The following is a 21,253-nucleotide window of genomic DNA, read 5'->3' as shown; positions in this document are numbered from 1 at the left end:
CCAACATACAAACTGGAAGTTCGGGAATGGACTTTCAGTTTGCGCGTTGGGCTGTTTTTTGCCCTCTGAAGGGAGAAAAACTGCCCAATGGGCAACCAGGAAGTCCGTTCCCAAACTTCTGGTTTGTGTATTGGGCCGTTTTTCACCCTCTGGAGGCTTCAGGGAAGCCTCTGGAGGCCAAAAAACAGCCGGAAATCAAGGCCAAAAATCAGCTGGCCTATGGAAAAAGGACCTACCAGGCTCACCGGAAGTCAGAAAACAGGCCGTTTCTGGCCTCCAGAGAGCCTCCAGAGGACAGGGGGGGGGCGGTTTTCGCCGTCCCCAGGCTCCAAGAAAGCTCTGCACGCATGCACAGTGCAGCGGGGGAGGGTGATGCATGCATGCGCAGGAGGCATGGCATGGGGGGCATTAAATTATGGGTGTCAGTACACAAGCATGTGCAATAGCACGCGTGCACGCACATGCTCTTGGTACCCGAGATGAAAAAGGTTTGTCATCGCTGGTATTGTATGCTTTGTGATTCACAAATTGGGGTTAACTGTGGGTAAGCAGACAAAACAATTGTGAAGTGACTATCAGCAAAAGTCTCAACCGCATCTCAGAATATAAAACCATAAATGTAGGAAATACTTAGTGGATTTAGTTTTTATCAACTGTGCAACATTGGCTTCTAATTAGTTGTATCTGAGCAGTTTTAGTTTATGTATGGTGATGAAAGGTGCAAATAATAGCCTGATATGGATTACACCTTCTCCATTTTCTATAAACAATGGGATAGTAAATGGGAAAGAAAATTAACTGACAGCTGATTTATTTTATAGATAGTTTAATATACTATTTTCCTTCTTATTTTTTCAATATTGCAGTCTAGTGAAACATCAGAAACAGTTCTTCAAACTAAACTGAAGCAACTAGCTCGGCAGGCATTGGACAGGTAAACTTCTTGGAATTTTGTACATGTATATTATATATAGCTTCCATTATTTCATCGCTTATAACAATGAGTGTGGTAGACAGAGGAGAGGCAAGTTTCAACAACTAAACAACTAAAAGGTTTCAAACATTTTAATAACCATCACTGCACTTTTATTTTTCAGTCTACAACTAATTAATTTCTCTGCTATTTTAATATACAAAATGAAAATATAAAGCAGAATTATGAGGGTCACTCTGAATGTCTCTTTTTCCAGTTTTAAGCAATTCATTGTTGACTTGGTTGGTTAGGAACCCTATGGTATTTGTTCTGCAATGTCTGGAGAGCCTTAGGTTTTTATACTCACGATTCAGATAACAATCCAGAACTATGGCATAAAACATGTTTCAGGTATACAAAAAGACATATTAACTGTTTGAAAATAGTGCTGAATATTTTTTCATTCTGGTTTGTTCAATATTGGTATAAAACAAGGGTTGGCAGAATTATTAAATCTGAAATCTTATAGGTAATCATAGCTCATATACATATGATTTAGGTTTTCTGTAAAGTAACTTGGAATAATTGAGTTGAATTTAATTCCCAGCTACTCATCAGTTTGGTTGGTGAGAGGAGAATGCATCATTTTGTTTGACCCTTGTGATTTTTATATCTGTAGGGAAGCATATAAAAGCAAAGATTTAAGAATGAATGCATTCTTTTTGCTGTATTGCAATTGCCATTTCCTTTAACTTAATTGTAGAGCTGAAGCACTGAAAGATTCAAAGGCATCTCAGAAAGACAAACCAACTCCAGTGAAGCAAAGTCAGCCAGTGAGAACTTTTTTCCCATTGGGACCTGATTTTTCCTTGAATGATAAGCCACAGTCCATCAGACCTGTTCATGCTAGTGAACCTCAAGGTCAGCGATATACTGTGGAGGAGATACAAGTGCTCAGGTAAGGGAGGGAAAATATATTCTGCAACATGTTTATATAAAATCTAGTTTCTAATCTAGACTACAGCCGGTTTATTGAATAGGCTAACTTTTAAATAAAGGAGTGTAGACTTTCATGCTGAAAAGTACTATCCTAGAGATAAATGCAGCAGATTGTCTATATAGACTAAATTTGCTATTTCATAATTCTTAAAATCAGCATTATTGATGCTTGTTGATGAGTGTATTCAAAATACGAGGAAGTTAATCACATTCTCCAGCTGATGGCGCAGGACGTCCCAGAATTGGGTTGTTACATCTTTATTTGTCCAAAGACTGAGTCATAGTTGAAACCACACCTCCAGTCCTCTCCTGTTTGGCTCCAATTCCTACTCAGTCTTTGCCCAATAAAGACATAATTTAAACTTGCTCGTGAGTTGGAGAATTTTGTTTGTGTTTTTCCCCTCTAACTTGGCCTTATTTGCAGTTCAAAACTTGTTTTTCTGTCTTTTCAATTGTCTGTGGGCTAAATTGTTTTTTCTAAGTTGGGTTTTTCTAAGTTGCTGGCTACCTTCTTTGAGTAACTCCCTAGTTGCCTGAGAGAGCGCCGCTTGCAGCACCGGTAATCGGGACTCTAATTGCGACTTACTTGGCAGAGTGGAGTAGCATTGCTAGAGAGGTTTCCTGGCCGGAGGGCCAGCTGAAGGGATCTGCAATTGCCGCTGGGGATCAGTGGCAGAGGATATTGTCGGCAGGGCTGAGGTGTGTGGATACGCGTCAGGGGAGCATCGACACCTTTGGCGAGGCAGTGGCTGCAATCTGGGGCTAGCAAAAATTCAAAGTTACAGAATAATTGCCACCTAGTGTTTACAAACAAGTCCTGAAACTATGAATCTTGCAGCACCATAGCAATTGTTCACCCTTACGAACAACGAGAGAAGTTCTGCAACATTCGTCCTGTACTTTTCCGGCTAAAATGGAGTATCAATGGGCGAGCTCACTCTTCTGAACTTCCATTTTGGCTTGGAAAGTGCTGGGCGAGGCCTGCAAAGGCCTAAACAGAATTCCGTTTTGGTCGGCAAAATGCCAGGTGAGACCTGCACACACCAAAGTGGAGTTGCAGAGGGGTGCACATGGCTGAGATGCTGGAGAGGAGATGGTTTGCTAGATCTTCGCATGGTAAGTGACCCGGTGCGGCAGATTGGTGGGAGGGGAAACAATTGTGGGCAGTATGAGGTATTTCATTGACTCAGGGAGTCCTAAGTCTTAAGCAGGTGGCCGGTTCCATCACTAATCCTCCCCCAAATGGCCTTCCCCACCCTGAAATACCTCACATGCACTTAACCAGCCATACATTTGATTAGCAAATACATGAGTGAAGGATGGAGTGATCCCATTCAAGGTACAAGATTCACTCCCCCAAATCCTCGGGTTATGAATGGAATGGGTAAGCTCTGTTACATTCGTAATTCGAGGACAACCTGTATATGAGAATCCTAGGACTCTTGGATTAGGGCTCTTGGATTAGGAAATTGAAAAAACTTCCTGGAAAAAGACCATTGCAACCACCTTATAGTAACATCAAGAAAAATATATAGATTTAACTATAGAAATTGTTTAATGGCAGTACTTGCCATAAGCAAAGGCATCTAGGGTCTTCTCTGCAGGAAATGTATTTAAACACAGTTTTTAAGCTTTTCAAAGTAATCATCACATAGTTTTAATTATTCTGTCACATATCTCCATTGCTCTGTAACTATGAAAGTCGGAATATTGGAATACTTTTAAAACAATAGCTTGCTCTGTAAACAGGACTTTCAATGCAAACTAAAGAAAAATTATGCTGAATGTTTATGTTTAATTCAAGTCTCATAGCAGGAAGGGATCCAAATACCAGGCAGAACAAATCCACATTAAGCAGTTGGCATGAAGAAAAAGAAGTAGAATTTGAACAGGTCTGTTGCTAACATATTGTCCTTTGTATTTAGGAAGACATCAAAAATAAATGGTATTGAATATGTCCCTTTCATGAGTGTTGACCTAAGAGAACGTTTTGCTTTTCCAATACCTTTCTCGTAAGTTTATCTTTGCACTCACCAAATACTTTTTTCACTGGTCACCATTTAGAGCAGAGGTGTCAAACTCCATCATCACGCTGTCATCACATGACATATAAGGCGTTTTTTCCCCTTCCCTAAATCAGCCTGGGGTGTGGCCAGCACATGATACATCCAGCCCATGGACTGGGAGTTTGACAGTCCTGATTTAGAGCTTTCAGTATTGTTGACCTGTGATACTGTAATAAACTACAATTACTGGTATTTATGTATTCTCTCTCTCTCTCTCTCTCTCTCTCTCTCTCTCTCTCTCTCTCTCTCTCTCTCCCCCCCCCTCCCTCCATCCATCCATCCATCCTCTCTCTCTCTCTCTCTCTCTCTCTCTCTCTCCCTCCCTCCCTCCCTCCATCCATCCATCCATCCATCCATCCATCCATCCTCCATCCACTATCTGTCCCTATATCATGTATACCATGTTTTCCCGAAAATAAGACAGGGTCTTATTTTCTTTTGACCCACAAAATATGGCTTGGGCTTTATTATCAGGGGAGGGCTTATTGTTTTGGCCACACCTTTAACAGATTGCCAAGAATCTGCTCACTTTTTTTGCAAGTTAAATATCTCCCATAAGACTATCTGCTAAAACTTGTTTACATGTTGTGCTAAATTACTGAATAAGCTATAGTAGCTTTATTCACACATAATATCAGATCATAAATCATGGTTTACAATCCATAAGGGTAGGGTTCATCCACTGCACTAGACTATAATGTATTAGAGTTAGTCTTTGTTTATCACAGGTGTCTCCTCAAACTATAGCGGGTACGGCCCGCCATGACCATTAATCTGGCCCAGGCAGGTCTGTAAAACTGTCCCGCCTACGTCACCTGCCAGCCCCTCATCAGTCAAGTGCAGGACTTATCTTTGCGAGCCCCGTGGGCTAGAACTGGAAGGTAAAGCCAACATTTTTGGCTGGCAGAGTGCTTATGGAGGTGGGGGAGGCCAAAAATCCAGGAGGCCTCCGCACACCCAGTTTTTGACCTGCCCTGTCTCCAGAAGATAGAAAGAGAGAGACAGAAAGAGGGGGGGAGGGGAGGGAAAGACAGGGACACAGAGAAAAAGAGAGAGAGAAAGACTTGTTGATTGTAAGCTCCTTGGGGTGAGAAGAATTGCTGAAAAACTGAGTTTCCTGAAGTGGACCACTAGACTCCTAAACAACTTAAAAAATGATCTAGTAAAAAGAAAAGTTAAACAAAAGAGCAACATCCAAACAAAAGCAGATAAAATACCCGCAGGAGCAAACCAAATTAAAGTTTAATTTGTGTATTGTTTAATGGTCTGCTAAATCGGCAATGATCACCTAATCACATGACCACCTAGCAATGCCCACCCAATCACATGACCACCTAGTCACACCACCCAGCTGGTCCAGGGGCTCCAACAGTCTGAGGGACTGTAAATTGGCCCCTGTTTAAAAAGTTTGATGATCCCTGGTTTAGCATGATGTAGATCTTAGTCAATGAGAGAATAGCTTGTGTCTTAATAGAACCAGGGTAAATTAGAGGACATTTGTTCAAAGACCTCAGAAATAAATAAAAAAACAAATCAGAATGAAAATAAGGAATTTTCTATAATAGAATAGTTTGACTGAAATGTAACGGGGTCTAATCCAGAATAGGAACAAAATGACTTTTATTAAGAGCTGGGAAACTAAGAGTAAAACCATAAAAACTTAATTTCTGGTCATATACACTGAAAATGCTTAGATTTCTTTTTTTTTTTTTATTCTGAATAATAATATTTGATGAAATGATGTTTGCTAAGGATGATATACTTACCAAGTAGTTTTGATTTCAGAGATAAATGTGGCCCATTGCCCTTGTCTCCTAAGCAAAAGGCTATGTTTTCTCGGTGGGTGCGGCCAAACGATATAACAAATAATCCCACTATGATCTATACTGTGTCAAGCTTCAGCATTAAACAGGTAAACATGATTTTTTTTTGTTTCTCTCTTTATCTCTTGCCTACAAACTTGCTTTCTAATATATATTGTACACTTACAGTTTTGTGAAAGTTTAACAATTACAATTGGGATTTACAACTTCAGCTTTAATCAACATGGTTTTTAAGTTAGACAACATGTGACCATTAACTTGCGATTTTACTGCTGCTTTTCCATTAATTCTGCTTTCAAAAGCCAGCTGTAAATGCACAAATAGTAATCACATGATGATAGGAGACTACAGCAACCATAAATAAATCCTGGTTGCAAAGCACTGAATCTCAATCACATAACTATGGAGACATTGCAATGGTCGTAAGTGCAAGGACCGGTGTTAATGTTACTTTTTCAGCATCATTGCAATTTTGAACAGTCACTAAACAGGGCAATCACTAGGTAAGATGTACCTGTAACTTCACCTATATTTGTTTTTATTGGAAAAAGGCGATTGGATGTTGCCTTACTCGGTCTCTTCTCTCTGTTTGCAAGCCCTACAGCCTCAGTATTTCTTCACTGGTCTTAGTGTTTCAAAAGTTTTATTTTCTTTTAAAACAAACATTTCATCATTCCTCAATCAGTGAGACATCGGAGTACAATTTTGTGTGTGTGTGTGTCAAAATAGTTCTAGTTTACCACCAAATTCTTGTCTAGCCTAATGTATACCCCTCCCTCCTTCCACCCTCCCCCCCAACCCCCCTCCTCCTCCCACCCCTGACTTCCCAGAACCCGTACACGATATGGATTTTTAACAAACACAGTCTAAAATCTATTGAGAAAAAAGAAATAAAGAAATTAATGACATCTCTACATTGATCTTAGCTTCTTCTTGCTGAGCTAACTTTAAACAATTTAAATCATTTCTGATCTTAAGCATAGGCTAACTGGAATTTCTTGGTCCCGTATTTATTTTGTATATAGTCAATCCATTTTTTCCTGTCTCGTTTATATCTCTTATTTGAGTGATCTTTAAGATATGCCGATATTTTAGCCATCTTGGCTAAGTTTGTAACTTTCAATGTCCATTCTTGAATTGTAGGCAAGTCTTCCTTCTTCCAGTATTGCACCACCAACAGTCTTGCTGCCGTTATTAGGTGCAGAATCAAGTTAGACTCTACCACTGTAAAGTGAGTGCTTATACCTAGTAAAAATAACTGAGGAGTAAACTTTATCCTTCTTTTAAAGATATTTTGCATAATCCACCATATTTTTATCCAAAATGCCTTAACCTTTTGGCAGGTCCACCATATATGAAAATATGTAGTATCGAGAGAGCCACATCTCCAACATTTAGGCTGTAAATTCGGATACATAGAAGCCAGCTTTTTAGGATCTAAATGCCATCTATAGAACATCTTATAAAATTTTTCTCTCAGGTTTTGAGCTTGTGTAAATTTCACATTTCTTACCCAGATTCTCTCCCATGTATCCAGCATTATTGGTTCTTCAATGTTTTGAGCCCACTTTATAATACAATCTTTAACTAATTCTGTTTCCGAATCCATCTGTATTAATACATTATATATCCTCTTTATATGCATTAAGCTTTGATCTCTTATTTGTTTAAACAGATTATCCTCACCTTGAATAAAACCAATTTTTTGATCTATTTTCCACCTAGCCTGTAATTGCCCATACTGGAACCATGTTTGAACTACCTTCTCCTCTTTTAATACCTCTAAAGATTTTAGTTGTAGTACCTCCCTTTCCAAGATAAGAAGCTGTCTGTAGGTAATTCTGTCCTGTTTTTGTGCTACATTCATATTTTCAATTGCGTGTCTAGGAATTGCCCACATGGGTATCTTGTCATTTAATTTAGATTGGTATTTTTTCGAGACCAGCAGTAAAGCATTTCTTTTTTTTCTTTTTTTTCTTTCTTTTTTTTATAAATTATTTTTATTTTTTGTTACATGGACAACAATGGGAAAGGGAGAGGATGGAGAGAAAACAAGGGGGGGGGAGGGAAAACCCATCTTCACATACAATATGTCATTTAATCACAGGTGCATCCCTACTAAGTTTATACATCCCGTATCTATTGTATATTTAATAAGCACCACAATAAGCTAGGGTTTAAAAAACAAAAGACAACAAAATAAAACAAGGGAGAGAGGAAGAGAAAAAAAAAGGGTGGGGGGAGGGGGGGAAGGCCAAAAAGGACAAAAAAAGGTCCAAGAAGGAAAGGGAAAAAAAACAAAAAACAAAACAAAAAAAACAAAACAAAACAAAAAACAAAAAAAGCCATCATCACATGCAGCATGTCATTTGATTACGGTTGTTTTAACAACTACATCTTCAAATAATGTTTACCATCTCAGATATTTCCTCTAATGTAACTAAAGGTCTCATTTTCCTTCTACCATATATATTCAGTTAACATTAGCATTGTTTTCCCCCAGAGAATATACTTCTATTCATTGTTAATCTTGCATTTCATACCTTCAAACAGAGATCTTATTCCTTCATTGTTCAACAAGGCATTGCTGCCTATATATACCAGTTTTCATTTGTTCTCCTACTAGAATTGCCTTATCAGCAGCGAAATATCATTATAATAAATTCTTAACCTTATACCTTATACATTATATCACCAGACCTTATATTAGTACTTCCTTATATCATTATTGAGTTATTTCACAGCATAATTATATCATCATTTACTTTTTCCAATTAGGGCATGAGTGTATCATTTTTCATTTCCAAAATTTTGTTTTTTTTCCCTTAGCCATTGATAAAACAAGTCCCATATCTTATAAAATTGTTCATCCTCTTGCTCTCTAATTTCAAATGTCAATTTACTCATTTCGGCACAGTCCATTATTTTTCGAATGATTTCTTCCTCTTTTGGTATTGTTTCATTTTTCCAGTTTTTTGCAAATACAATTCTGGCTGCTGTTACAACATTTACAATCAAATATTTTAAGTCTTTGTTGTAGGTTTCTGGTAAAATTCCCAATAAAAAGACCTCTGGTTTAAAGTCTATTTGTTTGTGTATCATTTTCTCCAACCACATGTGGATTTTAGTCCAGTATCTTTTGGCTTCAGTGCAAGTCCACCACATGTGGTAGTATGAGCCAGGTATCTGGTGACATTTCCAACACTTTTCTGATTTATTCTTGAACATTCTTGCGATTCTGGTCGGGGGTAGATGCCACCTGTAAAACATCTTATACAAGTTTTCTCTATATGCAGTAGACATTGTCATTTTGTAATTTTGAGACCACAATTTCTGCCAATTCTCTAAATCAATCCCATACTTAAAATTTTTCCCCCAAGCAATCATAGTTTCTTTAACTTGTTCTTCATGCAATTTAAACTCCAATAAATATCCATATAGTTTTTTAATTACTTTTTCATCGGTACCTATTAGAATTTTGTCTAGCTCAGTCATTTTATTATAGAGACCTTTAGTTTTTCTATCTTCATTATATCTAGATTGTATCTGTACATATGAATACCAGTTCATTTCCATCCCTTCTTGCTTCAACTCTTGACTAGATTTGAGCTCACCCTCTGCATTCAATAATTCTATATATCTAACTGTTTGTTCCTTTTTATGTATTATCGGATACGAGAATGCTTCAATTGTTGATGTCCAGACTGGAATTTTTAAATAATGTAATTTTTTAATCTTTTCCCAATTTAACAACAACGCCTCCCTTATATAATGTCTTCTAAAATAACCATGTGGTTTAGTTCCCTTATACCATAGGAAAGCATGCCATCCCAACAGTAAATCGTGACCTTCTACGTTCAATAATCTAGAGTTTTTTAATGATATCCACTCCTTAATCCACATCAGGTTTGCTGCCTGATAGTATAGCTCCCAATCGGGTAAACCAAAACCTCCTCTTAATCTAACATCTTGTAGTAATTTAAGCTTTATTCTAGCTTTTTTCCCTTGCCAAATAAATTTCAAAACTATTTTATTTAAGTCTAGAAAAAAATCCTTACCCAGTCTAATTGGAATTGTCTGAAACAGATATAGAATTCTAGGTAGAATGTTCATTTTAATTGTGGAAATTCTTCCCATCATTGATAAATGCAAGTTTCCCCATTTCTCTAAATCGATTGCTATTTGTCGTTTTAATCTGGTATAATTATCCTCTTTAAGAGTGCTACATCTAGGTGATAAATGTATCCCCAAATATTTAATCTTACTTGTGTTTTGAATCTGCAACATTTCTGACAACTGATCCTTTTGTGTAGCTGGAATATTCTTTGTCATGATCTTTGTTTTATCTTTGTTTATTTTCAAGCCTGCTACTTCTCCATATTCCTCTATTCTTTCTAACAGTTTGGGTGCGGTTTCTAATGGATCTTCAAGAATGAAAACTAAGTCGTCTGCGAACGCTTGCAGTTTATACTCTTCTCTCTTAATTTTCATTCCTCTTATTTCTTCTTCTTCTCTGATCTTTCTATTTAAGACCTCTAGTGTTAGGACAAAGAGTAGCGGTGATAGTGGGCAGCCTTGTCGTGTACCTCTCTTTATTTCAATCGGTTCTGTTAGTTCTCCATTTACCATTATCTTTGCTGCTTGTTTCTGGTATATCGTTCGTATACTTTGAGTGAATTTCTTGCCAAAGTTCATCTGCTCCAGTTGCAAAAACATAAACTGCCAATTCACATTATCAAAGGCCTTCTGCGCATCGAGGAACATCAGTGCCAATTGTTTTTCTGGGTGGGCCTCATAGTATTCCAAGGTATTCAAAATTATTCTCATATTGTCTTTGATTAGTAAAGCATTTCTTAAAATATGACTTTTAAAATTCTTGTCCAATTTTTTGTTGAATAACAGGTAAGCATGCCAACCATATACCAGATCGTGTCCCTCAATATTCAATATTCTATCATTAGTTAAATGAGTCCAATCATTAATTACAGATAATGCCACTGCATCATAATATAGTTTTAAGTTAAGTAGTTTCAAGCCTCCTCTCTTGCGTACATCTTGCATTATTTTCATCTTTACCCTCGGCTTCTTTCCTGCCCATACAAATTTGTTGATACCCTTCTGCCATTCTAAAAGATTCGCATCTTTTTTAAGTATAGGTAACATTTGGAAGAGAAATAAAAATTTTGGTAAGATGTTCATTTTCACTGCCGCTATCCTACCCAACAAAGATAAGTGCAATTTCTCCCATTTTTTCATCTCTGTCTGTATACTATGCCAAAGTGGTTCATAATTATGCTTACATAGTTTCCCATTTGAAGTTAAGATGTTAACTCCAAGATATTTGACTTTTTTAACTACCTCACATCCTAGCATCACTCCTAATTCTTCCTTTTGTTTAGTATTCATATTTATAGCTAATATTTTTGTTTTTCCTAAATTTATTTTAAAACCAGACACTTGACCATATTGATTAATCGTATTCATTAAAACCATACTGGATTCCTGTGGTTGTTCCAATATTATGACCAAATCATCCGCAAAAGCGCGCACTCTGTATTCTTGCTGCCTAATCTTGATCCCTTTTAGACCATCCAAGCCCCGTATTTTATTCAACAATACTTCCAAAGTTATAATAAACAATAATGGGGACAAAGGACAGCCCTGTCTTGAACCTTTTCCAATTTGAAAAGAGTCTGTTAAACTTCCATTGACTATGATTTGTGCTGTTTGCTGTTGGTATATTGCTTTAATTGACTGTAAAAAATTATCTTCTATCTGCATTTTTTGCAATATCTTCAACAGAAATTGCCAGTTAACTCGATCAAAGGCCTTCTCAGCATCCAAAAATATAAACGCAGCAGGGATTTGGTTATTCTTTCCCAAATATTCTAATGCATTAATAATTAATCTGACATTACTTTTCATCTGTCCCCCCTGTATAAAACCTGTATTTCTTCACTGGTCTTATCACCATCTTGTGTTAATAAGTTCTTGGAATATTGTCCAAGAGTACAACTACCATTCCATTTGCAGTGTCACACCCATTAAAACCACTTGTTTTGTGACAAGAGGGGAGAAGAGGGGAAGAAAACTAGTGTCAAGAGTTATCATTAAAATACATTGAGAATACTTTTGAATTCAGTTTGATTCTGTCAGAGAATTCACAGGTTTCTTACTAAACTGAGAAAATAAAAATAGTTTTGGGTTGGATCAAAGTTGTCTCCATTATTATGCTGAACTGTAAGAACTAAATTCCTGAATTCTGTTTGTGTTTGTTTACTGTGTTTGGTTCTTAGACAATTGTATCAGATTGTTCCTTTGTTGCTTCACTTGCTATCAGTGCAGCTTATGAGAGAAGATACAACAAGAAATTGATTACAAGGTACACTTTTTTCTGCTCAATGAAATGCAGTTTTCTTTAATAGTTTTATTTGTTGCCAGTAACACTTAATTTGGGATACACTTTACTCTGATTTAAACTTATTTTAGAAGTTGATAGCTTTGATTTTAGATGATTGTTTCAACATACTTTGCCAAACTGCTTTTTCATTTATTTTGTACATTTATTGCTGGTCAAGTGATAAGAGATAAATCATTCAAAAATAGAATGCCTTAGCAGCAAAAAAAATTGCTGTAACCTTCTGTAAACCTGTTGTAGAAAAAAGTGACTATATAGGAGATTCTGCAGACTCGTTGTGAGTTGTTTCATAAATATCAAAAATGTTTGTCAACAGATGTTTTCATATTTACATTCTAAATTTTATTGATACACACACATGCACACACACATACACACATACTATTTGCTTTGTACAATCTTGTGAGTATTGTCTTGTTCCCCATTCTACAATGGGACCCTAAACTAGTGTTTCCTAACCTGAGGAATTTTAAGATGGGTGTTCCTATCCTGGCTGGGGGAATTCTGGGAGTTGACGTCCATTCCTCTTAAAGTTCTTAAGACTGAGAAACACTGGTCTGGTTATACATAAGATTTAATGCAAAGATGTCATACTCAAGGATCCAGCCCGCAGGGTGCTTAAATCTGGCCCACGGGGCCAGCCTGGAAATAGCAAAACACCAGCCCGTAGTGCCTCTGGCAGTCAAAAAGGGGCAGGGGGCACAGCCCCCCAAGCCCCATTTTGGCTGCAGGAGGCCATCCAGGCTGAAACGGGGCACAAGGGACTGCACACACACACACACACACACCATGCCCTATTTTGGCTGGCAGGGTGCTGTAGGAGGCATCTATCCCATCTCCCCATCCCTGGCTGGCCCGCAGAGGAGAACTACAGTGCTGATCTGGTCCTCGAAGAAGTTTGACACCCCTGGTTAAATGTTAAGTTCCTGCATATCAGGGGCAATATCTGAATTCTAAATGTAAAACACTTCAGGATAAATCCACCTTAATTTATTATCCTTGTTTCACTTTTAAGTTACTTTATTGGATGATGCTATCATTTTGTTAAGAAAAATACGCCAAAAGTAAGTTTTCCTATAAAAGTGAAAAGCAATAATAATCTATATTTGCTATTAAGTTTTACTTTTTCATTAAGTATTTTCATTTTTAATACTTTCCAGCGTAATTTCTGTCTGAGTTTTTGGTTAATGATATAGAGCTTAAATCAGGGGACCGTGGCCCATTACTGGACTATGGTCTGATCAGAACGAAGTTTCACAAGCTACAGGCAAGCAATCACATAACTCAATGCTCATGTGCGCAGCTCCATTTGTGCAAGCAAAGGGTACTGGCACTCATGTGAAACTCCATTAGTACAAGGGATGTATAGAGCTGCTCATGCACGTGCCTGTCTCACATGAAGCCATCTCCTCTTCTCCCTGTCAGGCTGCCAAGCTGGAATGGTTGGGACCGCTGGCTTTAATGATGTATTTATATGTAGTATAAGTGTATACAGAATGTAGTCTAATTTTGTTTACATTTTTTTCTCAATGTAGCATCATTTACCCACAGAATAAAAAAGGAGAACCAGAATATAATCCATGTGGAAAATACATGGTCAAGCTGCACATTAATGGTGTCCCTAGAAAGGTAGAGATTTAAACTTATAACAAGTTGTACAAACCCTCTATCCCATCATCCATTGGGCTTCTAACAGTCTTGTAGCTTGCTTCTGCAAACCTTCCTTTTGTAGTAATTTCCTCAAATGTTTTACTAAAAGAGTAATGGTTGCAACTTTGCATTGCATATTGTTTGATCTTGTTCCATTTGTTTTGAGCAGGTGGTCATTGATGATTTGTTACCAGTAGATCACAGTGGAGAACTTCTCTGCTCCTATTCAAACAACAAAAATGAGCTCTGGGTATCATTGATAGAAAAAGCTTACATGAAAGTCATGGGAGGTTATGATTTTCCAGGTTCAAATTCGGTGAGTGCTATGTGACTCTTGGCAAAATGTTAAAAAAAATAGGCTGGCAAAGATCCCTTAGAAGATAATTTTCCTTTTAATCTAGTTCAGTTTTTTTGTTCACTGCATTGGCCTCCAAGTATTTTGAGGGACAACTGTCAACAAGGTTAAGGATGATAAAACTGTACTCCAAAAAGATTGTAATGCAAAAACTACAAAAAATATAATTTATAATTTATAATTTATTTATTAATAGAATTTCTATGCCACCCAATCCCGAAGGACTCCGGGCGGCTTACAAAAAGAAGAGGAAGAAAGAAATAATTTAAAAAGACAGATTTAAAATCACAACACATGCATTCGTTCTAATCGGGACTGGACCTCAACAGTGAGGTCAACAGCCCCAGGCCTGCCAGAATAGCCTGGTTTTAACAGCTTTCCTGAAGGCCATGAGAGTGGGTAAGGTCCGGATCTCTGGAGGTAGCTCATTCCAAAGGGTCGGAGCAGCCACAGAGAAGGCTCTCCTCCGGGGAGCCACCAGCCGACATTGTCTGCCTGATGGCATCTGAAGGAGGACCAATCTGGAATCTCACCGGCCGCAGGGAGGTATGTGGCAGTAGGCGGTCTTGCAGGTACGCTGGCCCTAAGCCATGTAGGGCTTTAAAGGTAATAACCAACACCTTGAATTGCATCCGGAGACCAATTGGTAGCCAGTGCAGCTTGCGGAGGACAGGTGTAACGTGGGTGTACCTCGGTACACCCAATATTGCTCGCGCGGCTGCATTCTGGACCAGCTGCAGTCTCCGAATGCTTTTCAAGGGTAGCCCCATGTAGAGCGTGTTGCAATAATCCAGCCTTGAGGTGACAAGGGCATGAGTAACCGTTTGAAGTGCCTCCCAATCCAAATAGGGCCGCAATTGGTACACCAGGCGAACTTGGGCAAAGGCCCCCCTGGTCACAGCCGACAGATAGTGTTCCAGTGTCAGCTGCGAGTCCAGGAGGACCCCCAAATTGCGGGCCCTCTCTGAGGGGTGTAAATTTTCACCCCCCAGGATTAAGGATAGACTGTCTAGGCTGTCCTTCGGGGGCAGCATCCAAAGCCACTCAGTCTTATCAGGATTGAGTACAAGTTTGTTCACCCCCCCATCCAGATCCTTAAAATTAAAAAGACAACTTACAAAGTTGTAATTAAAATTGTAAAATTAGAAACAAAATACAAAAAAATCGTAGTATAAAAAATATTGTAGTCCCCCAAAAGTTTGTTGAGAAAGATTGAACATGAAAAGTGTATTTCAATGTACACAGAGTAGTGAGAATACTTTCATCTATTTGAAGTCTGTGAACAATATATGATTTTTCTTATGGTTTCCTTTCTTTTTTCAGTATGGCAAATAATGTATCTTGGAATTAACTATTTTTGGAATTGGCATCAGTATTTCGGTGCCCTCTGCAAATATGACAAATTTTCTTGATAGCTAATACTGAGCTTTAAAATAAAATTCTAGAAACAAATTTCATTTCCTTCTGAGAGTGCATGTGTGTTTGTGTGTGTGCACATGTGTATGTGCATGTGCTTGGCCTTATTACAATCACATTTTAAATAATCTCTGTATCAAAGAAACATTGTATTTGCCATCTAATAAATAAGAAAAAAGGAACTGACTCGTGTAACAGTTCTTATTTGTAAGATTACAATTCTGTTTTCCTTAAGTGCCTGCTTTAAAGAAAAAAGGGATTTTACATAACTATAGAATTATTATTGAAATGAATGGTTATCAAAAATTGTACTTTCTTGGAAGTATGATTTCATTAATTTGAATTATGCATTTTTTGTTGGTGATGACAGAATATTGATCTTCATGCATTGACTGGTTGGATACCTGAGAGGATTGCCATGCACTCAGACAATCAAACATTTAACAAGGATAGTTCCTTCAGAATGCTTTACCAAAGGTAATTTTTGCTTATTTCCAAAAATGTTGTCACAGTCACAGTGTTGTAAAAGTTCAAGAGTTGTTTTCTTAAAATCCATAGTGGACCTTGATTTTTGCACAGCTTCCAAGAGAAGCAGTGCCTACAGAGTAAATGGTTGAAGAGCAAAACTGACTGAGCATAAGTATTTGCTAATGCAGCTCAGAAATCCTCCTGAACTTGTGGCTCCTGTTGAATCTGGAAATGGAAGTCATGGCCAAGGGAGTGTTTATCAAACTGCATGTAATGTACTATTAATGGCCCAACCTAAAATCAGAAAACCTGGCTGCAATGACTCATGGCTCCATCACCATTCAGTTGATCTAAAATTCAGCACCCCACATATAATCTTGCAGTTATTCGGTGGAGTATTTTATACCTGTACTTACCCACACCTGCACAAGTCCTTGAATTGGTTTTCTCTTGGTTTCTACCTGCAGTTGGTGTGACTGGTATTAACCTTAAATCTGTTTACATCTTGACTCCAAACTATCTTCATCACTATGTTGTTCTACTAGAACTGGCCTGACTGATTCTATGCTTTTGAAAAAAGCATATATAGTAATTATATTTTCCAAAATACAATATGGTGGGTTTTTTTAGAAAACTAAATAGGCAAACATTGAATAGGAAACATTAGCAGTGAAGTCTAAAGTAAACTTTTTGTTCTTGGGCAGATTTCACAAGGGGGATGTGCTTATTACAACAGCTACAGGAATGATGACTGATGAAGAAGGGGAACGTTGGGGTTTAGTACCAACCCACGCCTATGCTGTTTTGGATATTAGAGAATACAAGGTAACTCTGAAATAAGAACCTTTGGACCTACTCTTAAATTGACATGGTTGGCTTTTTAAAAAATCTGATCTCTTGTGCCACTACTCAAAAACTGAGGTGAAGAAAAACTTTGAAAAAATCTGTCCAATTGATCTTTTTGGTCCCAAAGTGAGATTAAAATGCTTAAAATAATGAAATAATGTTAGAGAGGTGAACAAGTCCATAGCAGAGGTGAAACCTTATTTCTTTCTTTGAAGCCATTTGAGCCCTCTTTCCCGTCTCACCCCTAAAATTTGGTGAGGAAGCTTTACAGATTTTCAGTACTTCTTAGAAACAAAATAAACATCAAGTTGTTTTGATATATTTGGTATTTATTCGATTTGCAAGCCGCCCTATTCCCCGAAGGGACTCAGGGTGGCTGAACAAAAACCAGGGGAAGGGGAAAACAAATACAGAAAGTAAGACAAACAGGACAATGATACAACAATTTAAAAAAGCACAGCAAGCACAGCAAATTTGAGTAGGGGTGGGGGGACTCAACCCCAGGCTTGCTGGGACAGCCAGCCCTTAACGGCTGTCCGGAAGGCCTGAAGGGTGGCGATGGTCCGAATCTCCACGGGGAGCTCATTCCAAAGGGCCGGAGCAGCCACAGAGAAGGCCCTCCTCCGGGTGGTCGACAGCCGGCATAATGAATGTCTTTTAAAAAACCTGAACATAAAAAGAGAAATCTTAAAAATATCACCTCTGCTTTTTGTGATATCATGTGTCCTCTCCTTATCCCTCACGTGACTCCTCCATGCCTTTCTTGTCTCTGCTGGTTGAATTCTTTCAACTACAAAGAGTGACTTATTTCAGACATTGCAATATAATGCTATTAAAAATCTGATTTTACCAAGTCATTTTAGGAATTAAATGGCAGAGAGAGAAACAAAGTAGATACCTATTGTAATCCATGATTAATAAAATTAATGACATTTAACTTATTTTCTTTATTCTCAAAAATAAATGTATTATAAAGTCATATTTTGTGTCTCCCCTTTTCAGGGTCTTCGCTTCCTCCAATTGAAAAATCCCTGGAGCCACCTGCGTTGGAAAGGGAGATACAGTGAAAATGATATCAAGAGCTGGACTCCTGAACTTCAGAAATATTTAAACTTTGATCCCAGAACAGCTCAAAAAATAGACAATGGTAAAAGATCAGAATGATTTTTGAAGGGGAAAAAAACAGGCCTACAAATGATTTGTTTCCCTTGTACCCCTTTGTGGTGTAAGAGAAAAATTGCAGAGATGGCAGAGAATCACATTTTTCATTAATCTGAAATAGGATTACTATCAAGGATGGTCTTTTGCAAGGCAATAAAGCAGAGTTGAATGAATCATTGAATGAATCTTCTGCTCGATAACTGTTTACAATCCACTTGCCGGACTAAAATTTACCAAGGCTGTTAATGACATATGATACAGACTAATGCATAAGGGCACCAACATGCCTACCGCCCCTGTCTTAATATTCTTTTTTATTTGTATACATTTCATGTATTCAAAATCATGTTTATACTTACATGTGTTATCTAATACATGCTTGATGAAATAAATGAAATTAAAATGCAATAAAATATTTACCGGAAATAAAAACCACTGAAGTAACATTGGAGTAATTATGAATAAGAAATGGTAACTTCAAATAAAGTTTTATATGGATAAAAGTGTTGATTGGGTGGGTGAAGTAAAGCATCTCCACTAGGCATTTTAGGTTTGGCAGAGGAAAGATAGTAAGTGAGAGCTTATGTATGACTGGGGAGTTGACAAAGTGATTTGGTGCTAGTCCTGCTTTTGTTCATCCTAATTTATACTTGCTAATATCACAGATTTAGGATGAAATATACATGTAGGAAATAACACGATGCAAGAAATGTGATGAATTTTGCTTTATTAAAATTTGAATCTGTGCTCATCAGTTTTTAAAGATCTTGATAAAATTTCTTTACAGACAATTTCTGCAAATTGTAAAAACAAAACAGGTACTTTAATGCATAGTATTTAAGTACTAAACTGAAACCTATTGCCACTTTTGAATAGGTAAAACTTCTCAATATTAATATATAATACAGTCTTGCAATAGTGTGCATACATTCTGGGGGTTCATTTCATTGAATTTTGCAGAATTTATCTTTGAGTAAAAATGCCCAAGATTGTAGTATCTTTAGTCTTTTTTCCCTACCATTTGATAATTTAATATTCAATCACTGATATTGAATGATAAGTCATTAATAAAAACAATTTAAACAGTTTTATCTGCATGTTTTTATATAGGAATTTTCTGGATTGCTTGGGAAGACTTATACAAGTATTATGATGTTATTTATTTGAGTTGGAATCCAGGTCTTTTTAAGGAATCCACCTGCATTCACAGGTTTGTCCAATAGAAAAGGATATCAAATGTGTATTCTTCTTGTATATGTATTGCAGAGGGTAAAAATGGAAGTAGTAGGCATATTATTAGCCTCCCTTAACCTAATATTCAAGTATTATTCTGTGATGCCTTTCTCTATATTTTGAAGCCTGTTCCAAGAATAAATGATTTATGTATAAACTGTTGAAAAGTTACACCTTTTGAGCATTTATAAGCTAAGAATTGTACATCTGCAGCTGTTTTTACTTTATTATTTCTCCCTAGTATTTCATGCTAATTTGCAAGACCAAATTGAGAGCAAATGGTAGCTTTCATGAAAAGTAATTATAATTGCTGATTGCAATATTTTTAAATACACAGAACTCTATTTCCGCATTTCTCTTTTCTGAACAGTACCTGGGATGCAAAACAGGGTCCTGTGAAAGATGCTTACAGTTTGGCCAATAATCCGCAGTATAGGCTGGAGGTTCAGTGCCCACAAGGTGGTGCTGCAGTATGGGTTCTACTCAGTCGACACATTACTGACAAGGTATTCATCATTTTTCCAAATAACTTGTAAGGGAAGCAAATTGCAGCTCTAAGATATAGCTATTCTTTATCACAATGGAACTACCAGAAGTATAACTCAACTATAAAAAACATATTAGATTTATATCTCCATCTTCCACGAGTTGCCATGTTCTTATGCCTGATCACACAACACTGTGTTCAATCATAGTGATACTTCACTAACTGCTTTGTAAACTAGACATGAACAGAAAGAAGAAACTGGAATCCTTTATCCCACAAGGATAACCAGGTTTTATCTCATTTTAGATTCCAATCAGAGTTCAATGGCAGTTGATAAAGATTTGGCATTAATATTTCTCCTGTAAAAAGAAAGCTTATTTAAAACGAATAAGCATTTTCCCTTTGAGAATTTGCAATCCATTAATCAGGTATATCACAGATCAGTTGGGTTATTAATTTCAAGCATTTAGCTCTAATGTCTGGCAATTATGGAAGCTGAAGTCCAATAAATTCAGAGATAGTTACAGTAAATATGAACAGTCTGATTGATTTGAAAGATCTGAAACGATTATAATTTAGACAAGGAAGAATGTTGAATGAAATCATGGTCATAAATAGTATATAAATATTTAGTGTTGAGGATTAAAGTAATTTTTGTAATCACTTTTCTATAGGATGACTTTGCACACAACCGAGAATTCATCACAATGGTGGTCTATAAAACTGATGGGAAAAAGGTATACTATCCTGGTATGTATTTCACAATATTCTTTCCTGCACATAATCTCATAATCTCTTCTTGATTTGTTGTTGAAGAAAGATAGGAAATATGGATATAACTTTTCTGTTAGAAATATGTTTGCTAACCACAGCATCCACTAGGACTAGAGCAGCAGTCGGCAAACCACGGCTCTGGAGCCACATGCAGCTCTTCCGACCCTCTGCTGCAGCTGTTGGCTGATCCCATCACTGGCTGGCCCCGCCCCTCCTCTCCCAGTCATTCCTCGCCTGGCCTGAGAAGATAAGGGCGACAGTGGGGGACAGAGACCTGTTCCATATTCCAGAAAGGGAGCGAAGTGCCCCTGAACTTGCCTTTTCACAGCAACAGTATTCTGCCTTCATTGCAATACATTTGTGCTCAGGGCAGCCTTCACCTCCCGCTGCTTTGGGCTTGGAACAGTAAGTAGCTTCAGGCTCAGAGCTGTTACCAGCTCCATGGCCTGCCTGCTGCTCTCACAGTGCCTTGTGCAGCACAGTGAAATTTAGCACGCTTCACAATGGGGAAGATAGGGTCTCCTCTTCCTGGAGCCCATTACAATGTGGAGCTACAATTGCGGAGTGGGACCCAGCCCCACTCGCCTCTGGCAAAAGCAGCAGCATCAGAGAGAGAGATATCAGAAACATATATAGAGAGGGAG

The 21,253-nt window shown here is 37.6% G+C and overlaps 1 protein-coding gene across 2 annotated transcripts in view; it reads left to right on the top strand.

Moving 5' to 3' along the window:
• The window catches only part of CAPN7 (calpain 7), a 36,980-nt gene that overhangs the window by 10,234 nt on the left and 5,493 nt on the right, over positions 1–21,253 (top strand). The window contains exons 4-16 of one of the 2 annotated variants that reach the window (XM_014063366.2): positions 867–934; positions 1,677–1,871; positions 3,838–3,924; positions 5,764–5,890; positions 12,098–12,183; positions 13,755–13,848; positions 14,039–14,185; positions 16,011–16,117; positions 16,813–16,933; positions 17,957–18,101; positions 19,226–19,325; positions 19,719–19,854; positions 20,510–20,585. In XM_014063366.2, coding sequence (XP_013918841.1) covers positions 867–934; positions 1,677–1,871; positions 3,838–3,924; positions 5,764–5,890; positions 12,098–12,183; positions 13,755–13,848; positions 14,039–14,185; positions 16,011–16,117; positions 16,813–16,933; positions 17,957–18,101; positions 19,226–19,325; positions 19,719–19,854; positions 20,510–20,585 — 1,489 coding nt within the window. The remainder of the gene's footprint in view (positions 1–866; positions 935–1,676; positions 1,872–3,837; positions 3,925–5,763; positions 5,891–12,097; positions 12,184–13,754; positions 13,849–14,038; positions 14,186–16,010; positions 16,118–16,812; positions 16,934–17,956; positions 18,102–19,225; positions 19,326–19,718; positions 19,855–20,509; positions 20,586–21,253) is intronic. The other variant, XM_087712932.1, reaches the window with a different exon arrangement.

The sequence above is a fragment of the Thamnophis sirtalis genome, unplaced genomic scaffold (genome assembly GCF_051295495.1).
Source record: "Thamnophis sirtalis isolate CommonGarterSnake01/CBP01778 unplaced genomic scaffold, rThaSir2_p1.2 scaffold_4, whole genome shotgun sequence".
Lineage (NCBI taxonomy): Eukaryota > Metazoa > Chordata > Lepidosauria > Squamata > Natricidae > Thamnophis > Thamnophis sirtalis.
The sequence above is the reverse complement of the archived record's forward strand: the minus strand, read 5'-3'. Positions and strand labels throughout refer to the sequence as shown.